Source organism: Pyrus communis, chromosome 13 (assembly GCF_041283825.1).
Source record: "Pyrus communis isolate YQ-2024b chromosome 13, ASM4128382v1, whole genome shotgun sequence".
Lineage (NCBI taxonomy): Eukaryota > Viridiplantae > Streptophyta > Magnoliopsida > Rosales > Rosaceae > Pyrus > Pyrus communis.
In genome coordinates, this window is record NC_142577.1 from 24754269 (window position 1) to 24777797 (window position 23529).

The window sequence follows — 23529 nt, forward strand, 5'->3', positions numbered from 1 at the left end:
ATGTTTTCTCTAACAAACGTGCCTTCAACGGCAACAGTCCTATCAACCTACACAACTTTTGCTGCAGGTGCAATGCTGGGCAGGACAGTGATCAATGAGGTCCCGACCATAGCCACCCAGCTCATACCCCGAAAACTCCATGATAGAATCATCGCCACACTCTGAGGCCTATTCGGAAACCTTCCCAATTCTCAAGTGATTCTCATCATTCATGAGTTCAGTGGCATCTCTTTCAATGAAATTTACCAGGCTTCCGAAGCCTACTTGAGCACAAGGATCACCCCTTCTGTCGAACAGCTCAAGGTCTCCAAGTCCGCACGACAGAACAACTTTTCCGTCACCATCAACAAAGGCGAAAAGCTCATCAATGAATTCGAAGGAATCAAGTTGGTATGGGAATTCTGTTCTACTGAAACACGAAGATCAGAATTTGACTACGAGCTGGAAGCCACCTCAATTGAAGTATCTGAGAACAAGTCACTTCAGGTCAGTTTCCATAAGAGATACAGAGAAAAGGTGTTGAATGCTTACCTGCCGTATGCAGTAGAGAGATCAAAAGCCATACAACATGAAAACAAGGCAGTGAAGCTTCATGCTCTTAACAACTTTACCACAGAGTACAATGCAGGTCCATGGGGCTCTGTCATCTTTCATCATCCGTCTACTTTTGACACATTGGCAATGGGTCCCAAGCTTAAGGAGGAGTTGATCAATGACTTGGACAGGTTTGTGAAGCGGAAGGAGTTTTACGGGAGAGTAGGCAAAGCATGGAAACGCGGGTACTTGTTGTATGGTCCTCCCGGTACAGGAAAGTCCAGCTTGATCGCGGCCATGGCTAATTACCTTAAGTTTGACGTCTATGACTTGGAGCTTATGCAAATTCGTAGCAACTCCGAGCTCAGGAGGCTGTTAGTCTCCACTGCAAATCGATACTAGTAATTGAAGATATTGATTGCAGCATTGAATTGAGTGACCGAAAACTTGGAGGAGGCAGTAACAATGACAGCCAGGTAAAAACCAGGTGCACGTGATCTTACCTATACAAAAAGTTCTATCTATGACTCTGTTCATATTAAGTTGTCTGTTTTCGACAGTTAACTCTATCAGGGATGCTTAATTTCATTGATGGGCTGTGGTCAAGCTGCGGAGATGAGAGGATAATCGTGTTTACGACAAATTACAAGGAGAAACTAGATCCTGCATTGTTGAGACCGGGGCGCATGGATATGCACATTCATATGTCCTACTGCACACCAAGTGGATTCAAGATCCTTGCTTCTAACTACCTTGGAATAAAAACTCACCATCTCTTCGACAAAATTGAAGAATTCTTAAAGCAGCTGGAGGTGATCCCTGCAGAGATTGCAGAACAACTCGTGAAAAGTGAAGAAGCCGATAAGGCGCTTGCAGGACTCGCTGCATTCCTCAAGAACTAGAAAACGATGAACTGCAATGCAGAAGCCAAGTTTGAAGAAACAAAAGACAATGACAAGAGAAATAATGCTTTGGAATACAAGGAGCTTACACGCGCGCGCACACACATATTTAGATTTTCTCAAAGGACAAGAAGAAATAAATAAATGAATTTGTTGACTTTCTTGAGGAAATTATAGTAATGGTTTCTCAACTTTAATTGAATTGCAGTAATGGTTCCTCAACAAAAAATCTGTGATCATTAGTCATTTAACTCATCAAAACGCGTAGTTATGGTCATTTTTGCCAACTCTGTCCAAACTTCCGTCAGAATGAGTCACATGCCACATACGTGAGGTTGAATCAAGGGGCAAATAGACGTCCCTCAACTTTAACCCGATCAGAGAAATGGTCCCTCAACTTTAACCAAATTGGAGTAACAATCCCTCAACTTTAACCTAATTTGAGCAATAGTCCTTCCACCATAAATCATTTTAACAGAAGTTCTGACGGAATTGACGAAACTAACCACAGTTGCATATTTTGATGAGTTAAGGGACCAATGGTCATGGATTTTTAGTTGAGAACCAAACATCCAATTGAGTTAAAGTTGAGGCACATTTGCTACAATTTTCTCTTCTTTCTTTCTAATTTAATTGATTTTTTTGTAAAAAAAAAATGAACTAAAAAATGGAAAACTAATGAAAAGGCTTGAAAACTTTGAGTTTTAACGATAAGGACAAAATAAAAGGTAAAGTGAATAGTACTAGGATTGATTTTTTAATGTAAAAATGCGGTTTTCGTTAAAACAAACAGTACCATGAGCTTTTCGTTAAAGTTCCTGCTTAAAAATAGACAGCTTGAACATCAAGCAACATTGAGTATGGAACTGAGAGTCAAGTGAGTATGGAATTGAGAGTCAAGAAGTTAAAACAAGAGTTCCTGAGTGAGAAGATTGCTAGCACCTCCTATTATTTTCGCTTCCCGAATATCTAGTAATAATAATCAAGGTATATTCTAAAACAATCATAATGAATATGAATGAATTGAGTTCTCTCGCACACACGCACACTAGTGGAGGATTTGAACCACATCGAACTTACTGATTCCCTAACAAGGCCGGAGCTACCACAAACCTCCGATGCCTCACACCACTACCAGCACCTAATGACAAAGGAAAACTTTACAATTACGTCGTGAAAACATCGCCTTGTTTTCACGACGATTAGTACAAATATATCGGAAGATTCGGAACTGATAAAAACATTTGGCAAGTACCCCCAAACCCCTTCAAACACAAAATACAAGTACTCGGCACCATCTCCATAAATATCGGCTGCACTGAACTGCTGAAGGAAGTGGCCAAAATGCACAGCGGGAACTTTAAGTGGGATTAGAATGGAGACTTTCACATTATAGTACAGTTGCACTTGGATTCCAGCTTTGGAGGCTTCATGCTGTCTACCTTGGGAAGCCCTACATTCCGTTGCAAAGACTCGTCAACATTCTCATCGTTCTCAGTCTTACTAGCAGGAAGCTCAGCATCTGTCTCCAACTGCTTTGGCTTGCCCTTTTGAGGTTTTAAAGAACGTCGACTAACAGTTCTGCCCCGCGGTTCCTTTCTCTCAGGATTGGATTTCCCCAAAATTGTAACTGTAGGCCGAAAACCTTCTAACGGGACTGAGGTTTCCTTTTCCATTGCAATGGCTGCAGCCTCGTAGGTCAGATTGTGGACAATGGAACTGCAGAAGAGTATTGTATCTGTTGCCTCTTCTAGTGTCAGGCTTCTCGTCTTGCTTCGACCTTGATACTCAACCATTACTGTTGATTCCTCTTCTGAAAAAAATGTATAGGCATGTCAGCTATTCACTCTAATTCCATATAATGTGGTCAGGAAGCAGAAAAAAAAAATAGGGAACCATGCTTATTCCGAAAACTGGAAAAATATGAGTGCCAGACAGCATGAGGGAGAGCAAAAAAAGTTGAACACCGGAAAAAGTTTCTATTTCTGATATTGTAGTCCACATGATACTCGCCACCCTCATCGAGAAAAGTTTTAAAGTAAAAAATAAAAATAAAAAATGTCAAACATTAACCAGCAAGAAAGAAAAAAAGTTGAACACAAATTTTAAATCATACCTAAGATGCCATATGCATTATTAGAGGTGGTGTTCTCTGGAACTGAAGGTGTCATATAACTGTCGGAAGGAATTGGAACTGAAGGCTCCTGACACTCCTCAATCGTGCTTTTTGACTCAATGGAAGCATCACTGTTCATTGAACATTGAGCACTGTGATTACTTTTTTCAGCATCCACTCCGTCAACACTACTGTTGAGAGTGGTGTTTTCCTCCTTGAATGAGTCTGGATTTACAACTGATACTTCTGGATCTGTGGCACTACTTGCATAGTTTTGCAATTCTTCACCGTTCTCATCTGAAGCACAATTTTCACAACCCGGTGCTACCCAATTCTCCTCTAATGGAGTCCTAACTGCATGATTCGACAATTCTGTGGTAGAAGCATCAAATCGTCCACTGGTAGAACTGAACACAGTATCATCTTCCTTGACAACAGTCGTCCTGGTAGAAGCTGTAGCAGTAACATCTGGTCCTGTACATTCTGAAGCTAGCAAGGATTTTTGAGATGTTATGGGAGCCACCTCTGCGACATCATATTCCACATTTCCCACAGTAACCTCAAGATCATCATCATGTGTGTTTGACAAAAGACCTAACGTTTGGTAGGCATGGTTTGGATCTCCATAGGATGATGATCCAATGCCTTGGGGTTTCATGTTTGTGTCATTTCTGTGATTCTCCATGTCCGATGATCCAACACTTTGGGTTTTCGTGTTTGTGTCATGCCTGTGGTTCTCCATGTCTAATTTCTTGCTGCTCAACTGTCGCTGCACACGAGTCTCCATTTGTCTAGCTGAGCCATAATCAACTGAAGATGATGCAGAGAAACTATCCATGTCTGATTTCTTGCTACTCAACTGTCGCTGCACACGAGTCTCTGTTTGTCTAGCTGGGCCAAAATCAAATGAAGATGATGCAGAGAAACTAGCATGGCCAATGGAGCTTCTCATACTGTTTGAACTATCTCTAGCATATGACAGATCCTCGTAAGGTATGCTAGTGGCTGTTAACGTCCTGCCCTGAATAACATCCCCCTTGGGACTGCTTGTCCTCTTCAGCAGTATGGAAATGCCTGCACCTTCTGAAATGTCAGCCCTCGTAATTGGATAATTGTTAGAATGATGCAAATTCTGACTCACGGTCGCACTATTAGGTTGGCTACAACCAACAGTTAGTGCACCCACCTCTTGCTGGTCGGCTAGCCCTTTCCCTACTCCCTCCTCCACTGGTCTTACAAGAGACACTTCTTGTAAATAATTAGGGATTTGCTCACCGTCAATAGTTTGGCCTGAACCGATGTTCTCTTCACCCTGGGATTTGTTTGGAATTCCCAAATCAGAAACTTGGGGAGATCCAGGCACAATCACCATGGTTTCCTTTGCATCCAAAGGTTTTTCTTCTTCCACAATTTCGACAGACAAAGCTGGGGAGTTTTCAGGAACTTCAGTTATCTCTGGAATCAGGACAGTAAAAAGTTTATCTGTCCTGCACTCTGGACAAAATCTAATGTTCCGTTCCACCTCATCAGAAACATAATACCTGTGACCACATTTAAGACAATGTTTCATGCCTTCAAGATTATTGATTTCTGAAAAATCACCCTTAACATGAGAATCTTCAGAGGTTCGACTGACTTCTGTGATGTTATCGGGGTGACCATAATCTTCGGAGTGACCAGCTCCACACTCCACTGTACTGGTGCCTCCATTGAAGTCACCATGATGAATGTCACGTGAGCCATCATGGACGTCATGCTTGGTGTCTTCATCTACTACATCCATCTTGTCAAAACCAAAAATTTCTTCATGAACATCAGAGTATGGCACTTTCTCAGATTCACTGGCCATATCATCCTGGTTGTGATCACTCCCTTCCGTATCATGTGCAACACTAGCACCCAGATCAGTACTCGCATTGCTGCTAGTTGTGACTGAGGAGTTCCTGGAAATCAGAGGATGATGCGCAGAGTTTGCTGTTCCAACATAGAAGGTGCTAGTGGGAACACTAGATAAGAGTGGCCGAAACATATTCTGGGGACCCTTCCGTTGATCCTGCATGGACGAGGTAAGGCATTAACCCTATGATGTGGATTTCTATACAGTATGAACGGAAATATCACAATGAGTGAAGTGCAAATGTAACATTTAATAACTATAGGATTTCAAGGTGTTAAGATCATAATGGCAACCTAAGAAATATTGAGAGAGAGAATATTACAATAATTCAGTGCGGTTCACGTTTTCAGCATCTTTTTATAACTCTGGTTAAACCCAATGTAACGTTATTACTTGAAATAGGAAAGAAACACACCAGAAAGACCTTGAATTGAAAGCTAGAGAAAACTTTAGCAGACAAGAAGTTCAGAAATTCTAGAGAATTATATTGCTTAGTCATTGGATAAGAACTTAAGAAAACTATCCCTACTTTCAAATAGTTGCCTCTCATCGGATGATAAAAGAATTATTTTATCATAAAGGATGCAATTTAATGCAGTAGATCATAAAGTACCATTTGTCGAAGGGCAGAATCAAAGGATCTTTTTGGAGCAGAAGATGAGGACACCACTTTGGCTGGTCTCTTGGAGAAGGCCATAGCTCTGTTGTTTGAAAAAGTACCAACTCTTATTGAAGTTGATCGGTCCAAACTACCCACAGGAAGAGATTGTAGAGAGTCTAGATCATCATCACCGGAAGATGCTATAGAACCTTTGCTGTGAGAACTAAATGGGTCTCGATCATGACTATGAGATGAACTGACACTTCTAGAAGCAGTTGGAGACATTGATTGCCTTCTGTAGTTGGAGGAATTGTCCCTACCGTTTCTAGATGCTGGTGAGGAACCCCTCACATATGTTGCCGGTCGATCAGCAAGAGAAGTACGAAGATTGGGAGGTGCATCACAGGAGAAGCCTGGAATATTTGTTTGCCATGCTCTTATTTTTGGTGAAGCAGAGTTCCCTCGACTTGTCTTTGCTGGGGAAGTTCCTCTCATCCCAGGTGAAGCCCCAGTATTACTGGACCCAGTGCTCATCCTCCGTGGTGTGGGGGTAGACGACCTTGGAGGAGGTGTTGGGGATTTACTTGGGGGAGTAGATGGTCTCTGTGAAGGAGGAGATGGTCTCTGTGATGGAGTAGATGGTCTCCGTGATGGAGTAGCAGGACGTAGACTTGGGGTTGGACTGGAATGGCGTACCGGTGATGACCGTCCCCTTGACTGGATTGTACTATTCCCCGAACGAGGAGATGGGCTTAAGCGATTAGGACTAGCACTGCCCCTGCTGCTTCGATAACTCTTCTCCATCTGCATTAAATGTACGGAAAATAAAGATATCAGCATAATCTTCAAAGTCTACAAGATGATGACTAACATAATTGAGTCCCATAAAAGTGATTTGACCCCCTACCGTGGATGATCTTGATATAGAAATAGGTTGACTTCGAGGTCTGCCCCTCTGTGGTGCATTAACTGGTGGTGGTTCATCATCCAAGGAAGGAAAAAGAGGAGTGTCGGGAGGTGTTACCAACCTTTGAAATTTAAAAACCAGATCATTCCGTCAGTAAAAAGACATAAACAGGACCAGCGTTGATAAGCATCAGTAAAGGAACAAAATGCAACCCACTTCTATAACATGTTGATCATTCAGTTTTTGCTCTATGAATGAATGGACAAATCTCAAGCAGTGAAATTTTCCAGCTATTTGACAGAAACTCTTAAAATCTCAGCCAGATAAGATGCAAGAATGAAAGTATGCATGAAACGGACAAACCCTCTTAGTTTGAGAGATCATTTTGGCACCAGAAAAATCACTTCCCACACTTATCTATTTTCTCACACGTGGGGAGTTCATAAGGTTGTTTAAAATTGTTTTTGGACAGCCAAAATCATCACCCAATTTTTTTAGGAAAATAATCTGTGTTCTTTGTCCTCTGACAAAGTAAATTATTCTGGTTTACCGAAAAATTCCTAGTTTTAAGGCAGGACACTCGTCTTACAATTTACAACCAGGGCGTATCACATGCTTACAATGTAAAACGCATGCAAATTGATCCTAGATGAAATTTAATCATTTCTTTAGTACTTAAGAATGAAAAGCATATCCTAAACCAGTAATATAGCATCGATAAATTAAGGTATCAGATAAAGAAAAAGTATAATTCACCAGTCATAGTCATTTTTCTCCCCCTCCACATTAAACAGGTCGCTACTCTCTCCACGTGTCGGAATGGTGATTCCGAGCTTCACATCCGAAAATTGCCTCATATTTGTAGCTGTAAATTTGAAAACATAAATGAAACCCTGTCAGCCCTATCACCAGAGACAAAATCCTGAAACCTTACACTTCCTAGCAAATGATGAAATGGTGGATGACATCTTACAGAATATAACTTCAAGATCATCTGACGACTGAAGCAAGAAATCCTCTTTTTCTCGGATCTGCATTTCGTTGAACAAGGCGAGATCTTCATCTTTCTCTTTCAAAAACACTCCACTTTCAAAACTTTGACCCCTTCTGTGATGGTTTGCTCTTGGCTCTCTTCCCGGAGAGCAACTCAATGACGGCGAAGGAGGCATCTCTCACAATATAAAAACTACACAGTCAAAACCGATGCGCCAACCGCTCCATACAACGCAAATTGAAGCAGTAACCCATCACATACACCTAGCTAGTGCTCACAATGCCAACAATTTAAGCAACCAAGCTTCGTTTCCGATTCCCCCACAACACAAAATGCACGAAACTAATTTAATTCCAATTCCAACCACTGAATATCAGTGGGAATCATACATGCCAGGTCCAAGTCAACTCAAATGCCAAATATTAAGTAAAAATTAATACAAAATTAACGCAGCAACTGAAACAACCGTACCAGTCGCAATGCAGAGGCTAAACGTCGACGTATCTAATCCAATCAAATCAAGACCTTCATCGTGTACCGAAGTCTCAAAACCCTAGATTCTGCCATTTGAAGACACCAAAAAAGGGCAACCACCGCACCCGCCACCAAAAACCTAACTCCAACTCCAATTCAGCTCCCGCCAACCACTACGCCGCCACTGAACCCGAATTCACACCGCCATTGACGAAACCACTTCCGGCGCTTCCACAGCTCGACGACACACAGACAAAAATAGCTTCCGCAAAACTCACTGCGATCCCGAGAACTCGAAGCTCGACCGCAGCGAGCTCGAAGACGACAACCGCAACGCGACGAATGCTGTATCAGGCAGTCGGATCTAAAGCATTTATTGCTCTGCCTAGGCGCGCACGGATCGGAAGAGGAATGCGGTAACGGATCGGTGCGGCAGGAAATAGAAAGTGGAAAATTTGAGGAGGAGCTCCTGAAAACTGAAAAAATAAAAATAAATAAATAAAAACTGGCGATTTGCTTTCGTCTGGATTTGCCCGTTTCCTCCACAACAAGCTTTCGTTTTCTCCTTTTTGTTTCTTCAGTTTTCTCTTTGCTCGTCCATTTTTTTTTTCTTTTCTTTTTCGTGATTTTCTTTCTGTCAATTGCACTTTCTCTTCTTCTTCTTAATTTTTACGACCGTTGCCACTGCCGTTGTAGTAAGTAGCCTCTCTACTTAATCATGTATTTGTAACACTCCTTTTCATATGGTTATTTTCCAATTACAGTAGTCAATAATTTGTATTTTTGCCGAATGATAGTGTAATTTACATTTTTTTTTTTTTCGAACGCTACACTAAACTCACCTTCTTTTTAAAAAGTAATCGAATAATATTAGTGGTTCACCAAAACGAGGAAAATCTAACTCGAGTGATAGTAGATCATAGTGTTTGTCACATCCCGGTCTCCCTCGCAAAGATATTGTCCGCTTTGGCATTCCCTGCCCTGGACTATGTCGCAGACAGCAGGGCTACCGCACGGTTTTGTTTTTGCAAGCCGCAGCTCCAAAAGGCCTCTCCGAAAGGTACCACCAGGCATGGACATATAAGGCCCAAAGACCACGCCCTCACGGGCGATGTGGGATACTACAATCCACCCCCCTTAGGGAGCCCGACGTCCTCGTCGGCACACCACAACCGTGAGTCTGGCTCTGATACCAAATTGTCACATCCCAACCCTCAGCTCCAACTATATTGTCCGCTTTGGCATTCCCTGCCCGAAGACAGAGCTATCGCACGGTTTTGTTTCTGTGGACCGGTACTCAGCCGTAGCCAGCGCCTGCTCTCCCCTCAGGGAGTCCACAAAAGGCCTAGTTGAAACTTAAGGTTGGCAATGGATATATAAGGCCCAAAGACCACGCCCTCACGGGCGATGTGGGATACTACAATCCACCCCCCTTAGGGAGCCCGACGTCCTCGTCGGCACACCACGACCGTGAGTCTGGCTCTGATACCAAATTGTCACATCCCGGTATCCCTCCCAAAGATATTGTCCGCTTTGGCATTCCCTGCCCTGGACTATGTCGCAGACAGCAGGGCTACCGCACGGTTTTGTTTTTGCAAGCCGCAGCTCCAAAAGGCCTCTCCGAAAGGTACCACCAGGCATGGACATATAAGGCCCAAAGACCACGCCCTCACGGGCGATGTGGGATACTACAGTGTTCTAGTCAACTTAACAAAATCAAAATTTGTAAATAATATGTACTAAATAAACCCAAAATTGATTGAAATTATTCTCACCGAAGAAAATCAAGAAATTTTCCTACCAACTCTATTTATGGCAAGTATTGTGACACATTGCTTTTTTTGTGGATTTACGATTATATGATGCACGCAAAAGTAACACATTACAACCATATAAGTAAAAGTTATGCATATTTGTTGAATTGTGATTTGTCTGTAAGGAGGAATGACTTCTTATATATAATGAGTCAAGTATTTTCCTTTCGTCGTAAGAAAACCCTCATGCTCTATGTCAGTTTTTCGTACACTTTCATTAGGTATAGAAGTTTAGTAGCAAGAATGAATCGTATTGTCAGATCGAAAAATAGTCATCAAGCATACACTTTCATGAAGTTTAATTCCTCGATCGTTATAGAGCACAAAATCTTTTGTTGTGTCAATCACATGCTATTCTACAAATCTGTAATTGAAAATTTATGAAATTCCCTCTCATAATAACATAACAAGTAATGCTAATGGAAACAGATTCTCTATGAATTCGAACCATACGGATCCTGCAAACCAAATAATCTTAGCTATTCACGTAAAATCGTGCAGTTGCGATCACTCTTCTCCTTCAACTTTCTCACTCCTTCTCTTTCTCCTCAACATTGTTTGTTGCCTTCTTCTCCCGCAGTGATCGACGAAAAAGAACCACATAGAAAGAAAGAAAGAAAACGAAGAAAGTGGGAGGAGTTAAAGGTTGGGGAATTATGCAATGGGATTGGGGTGGGAGGGGAGGGAGAGGTGAGTGATAGTAGGGAGGTCCGTATGATACCGATGGTTCGGATCTGGAGATGATCAGTTCCGATGCCAATGATCACATTAGATAATGAGGTTGTTATATTTGGATAAAACAATGCTTAATTAATCATTGTTGACTTGGATAATATCTACAAAAATGTCGATTGTAAAATGAACAATTGAAAGATAACCAATAAGTGTCAACGAGGCATCCAATTAAACCCTAAATAAAGACAGTGGGACAGCGATGGAATTAGATAAAAAGCCGATGTACTACCAACAACCATGTGTTAATGTTATCATGAATTTGTGCACTAAATGGAAAGGAACTGCACAATGACGTCGTTTTAATTGGCAGGTGATGGAGAAAGAAAACTTAGAAGCCTTCAATGTAACCACAACCACTATTTATGTTTTTCCCTTTTATATTCAATGTACGGCTTTCAACTAATCTTATGTAAAACTACACTCATAAAATATATATAGTATTTGTTCAATCAACCCAACTAATTAAAGTATTATACAAACCAATTAAAACTGTCGAGAAAAATCACGACCGTAATGTAGTTTTGTTTTATTCCGTCTTCGAACGATATTAAATAAATAGGAGTGGATGCGTCGCATTATTTTTTTTTTACACAAATTTTTGTTGTACCCATTCAGTGATATATTCTAACGATCCGAACGATCTATTTTTTAAAACGTTATTCATATATTATCCTTGCAAAAAAATAGACAAATCCAAAAGCATCAAGACATTCATTTGTAGTGAATAATATAGATGGAATACGTTTTCTACAAAGAAACCTAAATTTTTAATCCAACTATCATATGGTTCAGATTTGGGTAATTTTTGATAGACATAGTCTTTAAGGGAATACCTAAAATTAAAGAAACGGTTCGGATCGTTAAAATACATTACAAATTGTGTTTCACAAAAATTTGTGTAAAAAATCTTTTTTAAAAATAATATCACATACCCGTCTCTAAATAAATAATAATAAATTTGAACCTGCTTAGCAGAACGACTTGAGAAATACTATATGTTACAACTGCATGCATTATTTATATTATGTCCAATATATTTTGTCCGTCCGAGTAGAATAACAACTTGAACTAGCATTAAAGTAATAAATGTTGAAGAAAAATATAGGCTAAATAGGGTTCTTGGATGATCAGGCCAAAATTTTAAATAGTTTTTTCTGCTGATTGTATTGGGTATTGGGCAATGGCATACAACGTTCCACAAAGACGTAAGGAGATGGAGACATATAATTTGGTAGTATCCAGCTGTGTATTTGCTGTATATTATATACGAGGATAGTGTGGGAGATCAAATTTTTTTAATTAAATTTGTAATGTAAATGATGTGGTTGTTGATGCCGAACTAATGTACACCTTATTCAACAAAACAAAATGAAATAAAATAACGTGTATATTATATATTTGTTTGCACCGTAAAAATTTGGTCTACTTAGCATTATTCTGATTTATAATAAACTACATAATAGATCATCTATAATAAATTGGTATCTAATTGCTCGTATGCAAAAATTGAACTTTTAGACTATTCATTTACCATTAAAAAAAACTACTAAGTCCATCCCTAAAGGAGATGTCAAATACGTCAACTAAGACGCAAGGACATCAAGTGTTCTTTAATAGAGAAGTCATATATGACGTGACAGTCGAGCCATTTGACTCCTTATTTTCTAACTGTTTTTTTTTTTTTTTTTGACAGCAAACAAAGATGGAGTAAAATATATTTAATTTGATTTTTTTAGTGCATGGGTTTCATTGACAACCAATAAGATGAAAACTAAAACTAGTTTTAATTATTTTTAATAGATGTAACATCCAATATATTAATAAAATAAATATTTGACATATCTATTGGAAATGAAGAATATTTTACATTTATATTATAGACATATCAAACATCAAATAAAATTTTAACATATTATATTTGGCATTAAATTAAATTGGCTATTTGGTTGAGAAATTAAATTAAATTGGCTATTTGGTTGAAAAATTAAATTAAATTAATTATCTGTTGAAAAATTAAAATAAATTAAAATACTAATATTACCTGTTCCCGATGCAACCAAATGTCCAAACTTAGTTCAACTCAAATCCTCGCTTTCCTTTTCCAACCACACGTGAACTTGAAGTTCGTGATATTCATTGACATTTACCTTTGTGACACTATTTACTTTCGACCAACCCTCACGTTATTATTTACTTAAGAGTACTTCCACCGTTGGGTTTAGCCCGGTGGACTACTGTGACATCCCACATCGCCCAGGGGAGTGATCCTTATATGTATATTCCCATATCTACCTAGCACGAGGCCTTTTGGGAGCTCACTGGCTTCAGGTTCCATAGGAACTCCGAAGTTAAGCGAGAAGGGGGCTTGAGCAATCCCATGATGGGTGACCCACTGGGAAGTTGCTCGTGAGTTCCCAAAAACAAAACCGTGAGGGCGTGGTCGGGGCCCAAAGCGGACAATATCGTGCTATGGTGGTGGAGCGGGCTCGGGAAGTGGTCCTGCCCCGGGCCGGGATGTGACAACTACCCCCATTTGTAACCCAATCACCTCCCTTTCTTGCTCCAACCCTGCGGATAATTGGGCTAACTAGGAGTCCTTAGGAAAGGGCAAGCATCAGTCCAAAGCCCGAATGCTTGAGGGTTCTATGATGCAAGGTTGACGTCAAGATGATGTCAACCACGTTATAAAAAAAAAATTGCATCAGGCGCTTGCATAACACACGCACGTGGGGAAGCGTCACCGACAAGATTTCAGGCAGTGGGGCCCACGGTTTACACTCTAATATGTTACCGTTATTGGTGCCACATGGCACCCTCTTGACCGTTGGATTTCAACGGCTCTTTTGTATGGACCATTTGATTTCTAATGGTAAAAAAAAAAAATTCAAAACTCCCCCAACAGCTAGATGACTTGGCACAATCTAAGCGGTTCGATTCCAGATCAAAAGTCCACGTTTTTCGACTTTAAATTTTTATTTTTTTAAAAAAAAGAAAAAAATGATATGTTACCGTTATGCCACGTGGCACAATTTAGAGGGTTAGATTTCAAATTTTCTGTAACCCAACAGTAGAAATTAATTAAGTTAATAAAAAAATGTTAAAAATTAATTTTAAAAAAATTGTTTTATTTTTCTATAAATAACTTATCATTATCTTCCACCTTACACCATACTTTCATATTTTCTCAAATACTTTCAACCACATTCCAATATTTCTCTCAAAATTTCTATATACTTTTGTTTCCAAAAAAATGGCGAATGATGCAGGTACAAATTGGACACTTATTGAAGATGTTATGTTGTGTTCTAGCTGGGTTGAAGTTACTCATGATCTAATTACGGGTAATAAGATGCAGTTGCAAGAAATGTGGAGCAATATTCATCCCTTTTTTCTTGAGAAAATTGATGGCAAAAGAACGAAACAATCGCTCTCAAGTCGTTGGAGAATACTCAGCCAATCATTGACTCATTGGAGAAATGCCTTGGCACAAGCTATTACTAATATTCGAAGTGGGGAAAACTACGCGGATCAGGTAACAATATATTATTTGTTTGTTTGTACTATACCCAAATTTACATTAGCTACTTAGATTATAATTTTTTCTTCTCTCGCATTTTGTAGACACTTCAAGCACAAGCTTGGTATAATGCCAAAAACAAAAACAATTCATTCAACTGGTGGGAAAGTTGGAATATTGTCAAGGATTGTCCTAAATTCAAAGTTGTGCCTATCGATCCAGAAGTTGTCATGAACAACACCCATTTACTCTCTATGCCAGATCACGACTCGCATGTTCATGAAAGCGACACAGAACAAGTGCGGGAAGTGACCCTTGAACAAGTGTCGGGGTCGACCTGTTATCCACTTAGGCCTCAAGGTAAGAAGGCTTCAAAGAGAAAAGGGAGTTCTTCCAAGAATGATTATACAAAATATATAGAAGAACTTCCTCGCGAAGTTGAATTGACTTTGGTGTGGGAAATGGCTAAATTTGAGGCTGATAAGGCTAGAGATGAGGCAAAAGCTGTAGTTACTGAGAGATTATTTCGAGCTAATGATATAGAAAGAGAGCTACTTAGGCAAGAAAGGGAAGAGCTTAAAAAGGAAATAAGGGCTCAACAAGATCGTTACATTATGAAGGAGCCTGTAGATGCGATGTCTCCGAATTCTAAATATTTTTGGAATTCGGAGAAAAAGGACGTGGCGCGAAGGAGGCATGCAAGTAGAGATGGTTCTAGCACCACAAAGTGGTTAGGTGATGATTTTCCATTCATGAGGGACTAGGGACTTTGTTGTATAATCGGAGCCCATATTTCCAATCACTTTGGGTTGTAATTTTGTATTTATTTAATTTGGTACTTTATGTAATTTCTTATTTTGAGTACTTTATGTAATTTCATATTTATTTAATTTATTACTTTATTTAAACTAAGAGAATTTGTATTCAAAGAATATAAACACACCAAATAAAATTACATAAACACACTAAATGAATTTTAAATACACCAAACAAACTAAGAGCATTCTTCTTCCACCACAAGCTTGTTTTTAAGTTTCTTGAGCTTGTTTCAATCCCCACAAGTGCTCTATCAAGTCACTTTGCCAAGCTTTGTGATATGTGATGAATGTTCGAGTGTAGTGAATGACGAACTACGAATGACTTGATCCCTGTTTAGGATACATAGGCAATCTAAAAAGAAGGTTAGATGCAACCATAACGTATACAAAAAAGTACCACACAATTGGATCATGAGAGTGTGTATGGCCCCTATCCCGAAGGCAGGGGTATGATAGAAGTACGGGTATTTGGTGATGTTATCCATCGATCCTGGACGTATATCAGGATCGAGGCGTGACATGACAGCCTGTGAAGTGTTTTTCCTTTTCACTTCGCAGACTTGACACTGTTTTGACAAACGATGTCCACTTTAGGTAAATGTCGTTTGCTAGGTAGTATGCTCCGTCGTATTTATGTCCATTGACCCAGTACGTGACTTTCAGTGCTTTTCCTTGCAGGACATCATTGAACATTGGGAATTGGGTAAGGACATTGAGCTCCTGGAACACTGAAAAAAACATGCTAAATCCATGTATCAAATGATGTCATCGCCTCCAAAATGATACTTTTTGCTCATTTTATGTCCTATAAGCTCATTGTCATGCACTTAGACAGTTTTTCCGGGTCCAGTGCATACAATTGATGCTTCCAATCATGCAAGGAAAACCTTACATCTCACCCTTCTTTAGAAACCTTTACAAGTCATTCTCTTAAGTCTCCATGAGGTACTCTTTGGTGTAGATAGATTCGATTACAGAGCAAAACCTCATCAGGGACTCAAGAATGGTTGATTTTCCCATCCTCGCTATCTCATCCACTTGGTCTGCATATGCTCCATATACAAGCATCCACAAAGGCAACATTAATTTTTTGCTCAGAAATGAGACCTATGACACCAAAAACATCATTCTTTTACACAAAGTAAGAATTATGGTTGCAAACAACAATCATGATTTTGTTGAACAAATGTTGTCACATTCTAAAACGACGTTTAAAGTACGGATTAGGGAGTGCACTGTTACGGACAAAATAATGTCATTGTTGCCTGCTTCTATCAATGTTTGCAGAACAGTTGGGCCTGGAGATCTCAGCCATAGCTTGGATGACTCGGCAAGGATGTGAGGCTCTTTGGCTTATTTCTTCATCATCTCTCATTCTATGCTCATCATCCTCTTCCTTTTCCATCTCATTTTCGCCCTCCTGGAAATTGAACATTTCTTCCCCTTGCTTAAACAATTATTTTTCTTGCTCATCAATTTCCCACAACATCATTGACGAAGACATTGTAAGAAAGAAGCAAAAACTAATAAGGATAGAGATTTTGAGATATTTTGATTTTGGTGTGTGATTTCTTAAGATGGATGGTGGGTTATATGGAGGAAAAAAAAAAGGATTAGGTTGTATATAATGTCACGTGGCACGCCGTGATTCGTTAAAAATCTTATTGAAATCTATTCTCAAATATTATAAACAGATTGTGACACGTGGCGCGATGAGATTGGTTAAAAATCTTATCAAAAATCTATCACAAAAAATTGTATTTTTGAATAATGACACCTGATGGTATGAGACAGGTTAAAATTTCTATCTGAAATTACAAATAAAAAATACTAATATTTAATTACCTATTATCATGGTTATTTAATTTAGAAGTACAAATACAAAAGATAATTACTGTTCATTAAAAACGATTACTATTCAATGAAGGGATTCAATTGTCAATTGCCCTCGGAGGCTCGGAGCCTTCGTACTATGGAAGCGCTCTAACACCAACACGGTGCGTTTTAGTTTTAAAGATGACGCTTCTGGAAGCAACATCCCGAAACGCCGCCGTTGCGCGCCACTCACTCCACAACGTTCTGAAACGCTAAAACCCAAAACCAGCATCAGCGCACCGCCACAACTAACACCACCATGTTGGCGGCTCTACGATCTCGGTCAGTCTCTCTCTCGTCTTCTTCTTCCTCGTCGCTCCTTCAACAATGGAAGCTAGGGCTTCCAGTTGCACTCTCCACGTTTGCCGGAAGAGGCCTCCTCGATCTCCAAGAGGTCGAGAAGGTTCTCAGCGACGTGAAGGCCGACGACGTGAAGGTCATACCGGCGGATAAGCACTGCGAATGGGCCGATTTCATGGTTCTTGCCACTGGAAGGTCCACGTGGCACGTCAAGAACATCGCTCAGGCCCTAATTTACAAGGCAGGTTCGAATTTCTCTGTAATTTCTATTCCTAATTTGTGTTTGGTTCCCTAGAATCGGAGGGAAGCGGAAGAGAGTGAAACGCTGAGTCTTCTTTTGTACTGGTTTGTTGATTTCTGTCTATTGCCGATTGAGTAGAAATGGAGTGTAATCTTATTATCTGTTTGGTTCTCTAGAAAATTTGAGTTTACATTTTCCTGTTGAATGCTGCTTTATGATTAAATAGGCTCAATTGCCTTGGTTTTCGACGATGAACTCAATTATCATCTGATAATCTTTGTCTTTGTGTGTTTTATATGAGCAGTCTAAGCAAAAGCAACAAGGAGCTGAGCGGTTAGTGCTTCCCAGTGTGGAAGGGCAAGAGGGAGGAAAGTGGATTGTCATTGACTCTGGTATGTTCTGCACTTTGTAGGATCGTCGGTTTTCGTTGTCGAAAAGTAGTTTTGATTAAATATTTACTTTTGTTATGGTATGTTTTATCAATTGCATAAACCCACCACCACAATATTTATTTTTATGGCAATGTCCAGTAGTCATACCGGGGCTCAGACTTTCCGTAGTGTGCACTTTAACTAAATTTGTGAACGACAAATGCCATTTTTGTATTTCCTATTATCCTTGTGTAAAAAATGAAATCTTACAAATAGTAGTAGGATATAAGAATCTTGCAGACTTCTGTATAATTTTCGAATAATGTTCCCCACGAATGCGCAGTACTTACATGCCTCCTTCATATTGTTTGTTCTTTTCTTTTTGGGTTTCAATAATGGGTTTCTCTAGGCAAAGTGATAGTTCATGCTCTTGATGAGAACGCTAGAGCTTATTACAATTTGGAGGCTCTTTGGACCTCGAAGAAGTCGGAAAAAGAAACATTGGAGGTAAATTGCTATACTTACTTTGAATCATATTTTACTTCATTATGCTACCCAGCCAATTGGCACCACTAAATGTTATGAATGATGTTTCTGGGAGATCAGACCACCTGAGCACTTTTTCACTAGGTATAAGTCCCCTTTCAGAAATAAGGACGTTGATCCAACCAAATATCTTAGTGAGCTGTAGAATTCAGTTTTATCTCATATTTATCATAGAGCAAGTTTGATGAATGGAAAAGTGATTTTGGTTGGCTGAAAATTTGCATGATGGGTTTTAAACTAATTTTTGCGGTAATTTAGGTTATCAACTTTTCAGAAGTTCTTGTATAAAAAATGAAACGCTCTTGTATCGTTGTAGTTACCGTCATCCTGAAATCAGTTGGCATTAACAGATTATTTCTACAAATTTAAAAGTCAATTAGTTTCTTAGGGTTCACCGGCATTGCAAAGCTAGAAGTAAAGTTCTTATATGGGTGGCTGAAGTCAGTGTTCTTCCTCTGTTTTTCCTTTTCGTGGACTGTAGAGGAAAACTGTTGTCCAGCCGTGTTAAAATTCTGTTAGTTTATTGATAGTTTGTTTATTTGTTCGGTTAACATTACCGAATTGGTAACCTATCTCCTCAACTCTCATGTAGATGCAAAGTCCTTGTGCGCAAAAATTCCTCTAAATTTCTTGTTTTTCAATTTGTTTAGGATTTGGACAAGGCTTTTGTGAAGATTCGTCCCAAGAACAACTCCAAGAGGAAACCGACAACGAAACGGGCATAATCATCAAATTTCATATGTATGAGAACCCTTGCCATTTTATCTTTAACATCATCAAGCTCCATGCTTGTTCTAAATGTACATTGTGGTTGTCTATCTAGTTGAAATTTTCTTGGTGTTGGACTCAGACATATACACTGAAGACATCATCGGTGACGTTTAATGCCCCTTGCGTCTGATTTGGTTGATTTTTAATAGCAATAACTCTTTCTTTAAACGTCCTTATTACAGTTTTCTAATTAGCCACGAATTTTGTTAACTTTTGGGCCACAAAGTTTGTGGCAGGGGTGGGCATCGGGTTGGTAGGGCTGGGTTGAAGCTCGGTAGGGCTGGGATGAGCTTCAACCCATGCACGAACCCGTCTTAATGTACTTTAGATCTTGTATTGAGTTTTCATTCAAGCGATATTAAGGGAGGGAATGTACTTGGGTTGTTCTTGGATTACCAGATTTCATAAATTTCTTACATGGCATGGGAATACCACCATACGACATTTTGTGCTAATGAAATAAAAATAAGTGGACTAAAACTTACCACGGGCCGGCACCACATAAGTCCTCCTGATTCAGGGCAGTTGGTGGACCAGATCCGGTCCACGTCCTTGAAACTATGACCCAGCCCTCCGTCGTAATACCGCCAAAAGCCCAAACGATATTTGGAGCCAACAAACCGTTGCAACAAGTTTGGTCCTGAAAATTTTCAACAAAAAAATAAACCGAGTCGAATTAGTTGAGCGGAGTTACCTAATTTTCCTGCCCATCAATCGTAAAATCCCACACAAGTCCTCAATTCAACCTCAATATCACCATCCTACCCCTCCCAGCAACACCCTCATCACTGTCATCAGTCCCAGCAACACCCTCATCACTGTCATCAGTGGCTGCATGGTAATTAAATGAAAAAGCAGCCCCACTCGTCAATCCGGGCAGCCACCCACTAAGAACCAGCTCGAGCTTCACTCGACGCCTTGTTTCCATCGCCACTTCCAACCGTCTCGACTCTCTCCGGAGTTCCCAAAGCATTTCAACCCAGAAAAAACCGCACCAAAACGCACTCGTTTTATAAAAGCCGAACGGCATTGCCTCTCATTTCTAGCTTCTCACTTCTCCCTTCGCGTTTTTCAATCCTCCCGAGCTCTCTCATGGTTTCCATCGCTGCATCAAACGTCGTTGCTCTAAAGTCCGATGTTAAATTTGGAGCTCCCGCCGACGCCAGGGCCTGCCACTTTAAGCAATGGGCCCCGATTGGCGGCACAGCCGGATCGGGTCGGAGCATTGGGCTTCAGTACAGATCCAAGCGCTCCTCCACTTCCTCTGGTAATTCGAATTTCAATTCGTTATAGAAAACGATTCGTATTGTTTTGATTTAGCCTGATTAGGGATTTAGAATATAGAAATTAGAAGGCAGTTGGCAGTGTTATGTAAGAAATTTGGAATTTGAAATGAAAGCTGGAATTTGGTGGTGATGGTGGTGACACGTGACAGGTCACGTGAGGGCTCAGGTGGCGACGTTTGAGCAAGCGAGCGCCGGGGAAGCCAAAATCGTGGAGGGTCCGGTGGTGGTGGTGACCGGAGCTTCTAGAGGCATTGGCAGAGCAATTGCTCTGTCTTTGGGCAAAGCTGGTTGCAGGGTTAGTTTTTTAGTGTAATATTCTTTGTTTCTATATTCTGGGTTTTGGTTGTTGATTGTGAATTGATGATTGATGATTGTGTGTGCATGCAGGTCCTCGTTAATTACGCAAGGTCATCGAAGGAGGCCGAGGAGGTTTCCAAAGAGGTACAGTCAAATCATCTGTGCAAATTATACGAATTAGTCTTGCTGACTTGAAATTTGGACTAAATTTGTGTGCTATGATTAGTGAATGTGTGTTTGGTTTTGTGTTCTTTCAGATTGAGGCGTTCGGTGGACAAGCTATTACTTTCGGAGGAGATGTTTCAAAAGAAGAAGATGTTGAGGCGATGCTCAAAACAGTAAGCAAATGTTCCTTCTTATGATTAATTGGGTTGTTTTGGCATGGTTATGCTAGTTTGGTGTGCTTAATGATTTTGCATCTGCAGGCGCTTGATGCTTGGGGAACTGTTGATGTACTGATAAACAATGCAGGTTATTGCAAACTTCACCTACTTTTTGTGTAATGTCCAATTTCAAACACGATCGTCTAACTTTTGTACCATGACTTCAGGAATTACCAGGGATGGTCTATTGATGAGAATGAAGTTAAAACAATGGCAGGAGGTCATTGATCTAAATCTTACTGGTGTATATCTATGCACCCAGGTGTGTGCTTTGAATTTTCATTTTCATGGAAATGCTACTTGACTTCAATGTGGAACTGAGAAACTTAAACTTGTTTGTTTCAGGCAGCAGCTAAAATCATGATGAAGAAGAAGAAGGTGAATACCATTCCTTTCAAAAAGAGATTCCCCGCCATTTTCTTCTTATGTCTTATCTCAGCCGGATAATCCTTATTGCAGGGAAGGATTATCAATATAGCATCCGTTGTTGGTCTAGTTGGAAATGTTGGACAAGCCAACTACAGTGCTGCAAAAGCAGGAGTAATTGGTCTGACCAAGACTGTTGCTAAGGAGTACTCCAGCAGACACATCAATGTGAGTGCTCCATGTTTTTTCATATTTACTATACTAATCAACTCATCCGGAGATGATATTAATGCTGTTTTATGGAGTGGGTCATAATTAATAAACAATGGATTTCCTTAAGGTTAATGCTGTTGCCCCGGGCTTTATTGCATCAGACATGACTGCCAAGCTAGGTGATGACATTGAGAAGAAAATTTTAGAGACTATCCCATTAGGTGAGTCTGGGGAAACTCTACTTATTCGAGTCAGATATTTTGTAATAATACTGATAATAGTTTGCTAAAATTATTTCATGGTGGCTGTGATTACAGGAAGATATGGCCAACCCGACGAAGTTGCTGGACTGGTGGAATTCTTGGCCCTTAGTCCAGCGGCCAGTTACATGACCGGACAGGTGTGATCTTTTTGTTTTTAATTAACCACATTTAAGTAACTGGCCCTTAGTCCTGCGGCCAGTTACTTAAATGTGACTTGTTATGGTCTATGAAACGAGAATAGGAATGCAGTATATGCCACCTATCTTCAACCCATGATGGATTTGACTTGGACTCAAGTTCACGGTTTAACTATAAGTGATAAGTTTGAATGTCATGGAGTTTAAATGTTTTCTTTGGATAAGTTTAGCCTCTTTTCCCTCAAACATCATATTGTACAGAAGTTCTTTAGTTATTAACGTACTGCGTTTCCCTTCAAAATGATTTATTGAAGAGATAAGTGAAGGAGATTTTTGGATCATCAAAACTAATTAGAATGGAAGTGTATCACATTTTGGACAAGTGACCCTAGATCACAACAGCAGTAGTGCGTATTGTGGTGACTATGTTGCAATTAAGGAACTTTTGTAGGGCAGTTTATTAGAAACCTTTCTTGAAATTTATTTATCGATGCCGTTCTTGCAGGTGCTTACCATTGATGGAGGGATGGTAATGTAGGTCTACTCTACGGCCAGCCTCGGAGAAGTGCATGACAGCCCTTGAGCTTCAGGGTTCGGATTATACGAGATGGATTCAGTGGTTTCTACTATGACAGTAAGAACTTAAGTGAAAGCTCAACAAGTTACATATCTTTTGTTTTAAGTTAGCTCGACAATAAATTTTACTTCGAGTTTTGATAGAACTTCAGTTTTAGCTTGCTAATGGCACTAAAAATTCTCTGTGAAATGACACTGTTTGTGGAATGTGTTTGGTAAAATCGATTATGTTGTGACACCGAATTCCGAGGATGTATTGTATCCAAAACTATGCACTCCGTATATTTACCTTCAAAACTATGCACTCTGTATATTTACTGTCACTGTGGCATCTAGACTAGTAATATAGCATTGTACGTATGTCTTTTCTTCGCATGACCTGATATAATTAAATCGGGATACCACGTAGCAATAAACTTCCCTTATTGTTAAGCCAGCCATTGGAATGGAGGGTTTGTATAGTACAACTCTACTTTAGTGACCATAGAAAAAACAGGATGCAAGGGAATAATTCTTTATTTTTTTGGTTGGAAGCATAAAAGATAAGATTATTACGTGTTAGGATTCCAAAAATTGACATCCGAATAATCGACCG

At 39.8% G+C, this 23529-nt stretch overlaps 4 protein-coding genes and 1 pseudogene across 5 annotated transcripts; 4 read left to right on the forward strand and 1 right to left on the reverse strand.

Moving 5' to 3' along the window:
• LOC137736268 (AAA-ATPase At3g50940 pseudogene) lies at positions 1-1536 on the forward strand (annotated as a pseudogene). Its single transcript, XR_015955266.1, has 3 exons — positions 1-67; positions 167-1010; positions 1095-1536. The product of XR_015955266.1 is annotated as an AAA-ATPase At3g50940 pseudogene (transcript).
• Positions 1537-2356: 820 nt separating this feature from the next.
• LOC137737630 (uncharacterized) lies at positions 2357-9122 on the reverse strand. Its single transcript, XM_088682944.1, has 6 exons — positions 7931-9122; positions 7714-7822; positions 6958-7078; positions 6063-6854; positions 3553-5605; positions 2357-3249 (listed from the first exon to the last, which is right to left on the reverse strand). The coding sequence occupies exons 1-6, from the start codon at positions 8124-8126 to the stop codon at positions 2822-2824; spliced, it is 3699 nt and encodes a 1232-aa protein (XP_088539070.1). The 5' UTR covers positions 8127-9122; the 3' UTR covers positions 2357-2821.
• A 5201-nt stretch (positions 9123-14323) lies between these two features.
• LOC148691990 (uncharacterized) lies at positions 14324-15255 on the forward strand. The gene is made up of 2 exons (XM_088683465.1): positions 14324-14506; positions 14596-15255. The coding sequence occupies exons 1-2, from the start codon at positions 14324-14326 to the stop codon at positions 15253-15255; spliced, it is 843 nt and encodes a 280-aa protein (XP_088539591.1).
• A 2065-nt stretch (positions 15256-17320) lies between these two features.
• Positions 17321-19581, forward strand: LOC137737953 (Lojap-related protein). Its single transcript, XM_068477542.2, has 4 exons — positions 17321-17725; positions 18030-18117; positions 18506-18603; positions 19293-19581. The coding sequence occupies exons 1-4, from the start codon at positions 17444-17446 to the stop codon at positions 19365-19367; spliced, it is 543 nt and encodes a 180-aa protein (XP_068333643.1). The 5' UTR covers positions 17321-17443; the 3' UTR covers positions 19368-19581.
• Positions 19582-20044: 463 nt separating this feature from the next.
• LOC137737827 (3-oxoacyl-[acyl-carrier-protein] reductase 4) lies at positions 20045-23231 on the forward strand. Its single transcript, XM_068477395.2, has 11 exons — positions 20045-20680; positions 20849-20994; positions 21087-21140; positions 21254-21334; positions 21422-21467; positions 21547-21641; positions 21725-21757; positions 21839-21973; positions 22086-22179; positions 22276-22358; positions 22864-23231. The coding sequence occupies exons 1-11, from the start codon at positions 20506-20508 to the stop codon at positions 22894-22896; spliced, it is 975 nt and encodes a 324-aa protein (XP_068333496.2). The 5' UTR covers positions 20045-20505; the 3' UTR covers positions 22897-23231.
• Positions 23232-23529: the final 298 nt, after the last annotated feature.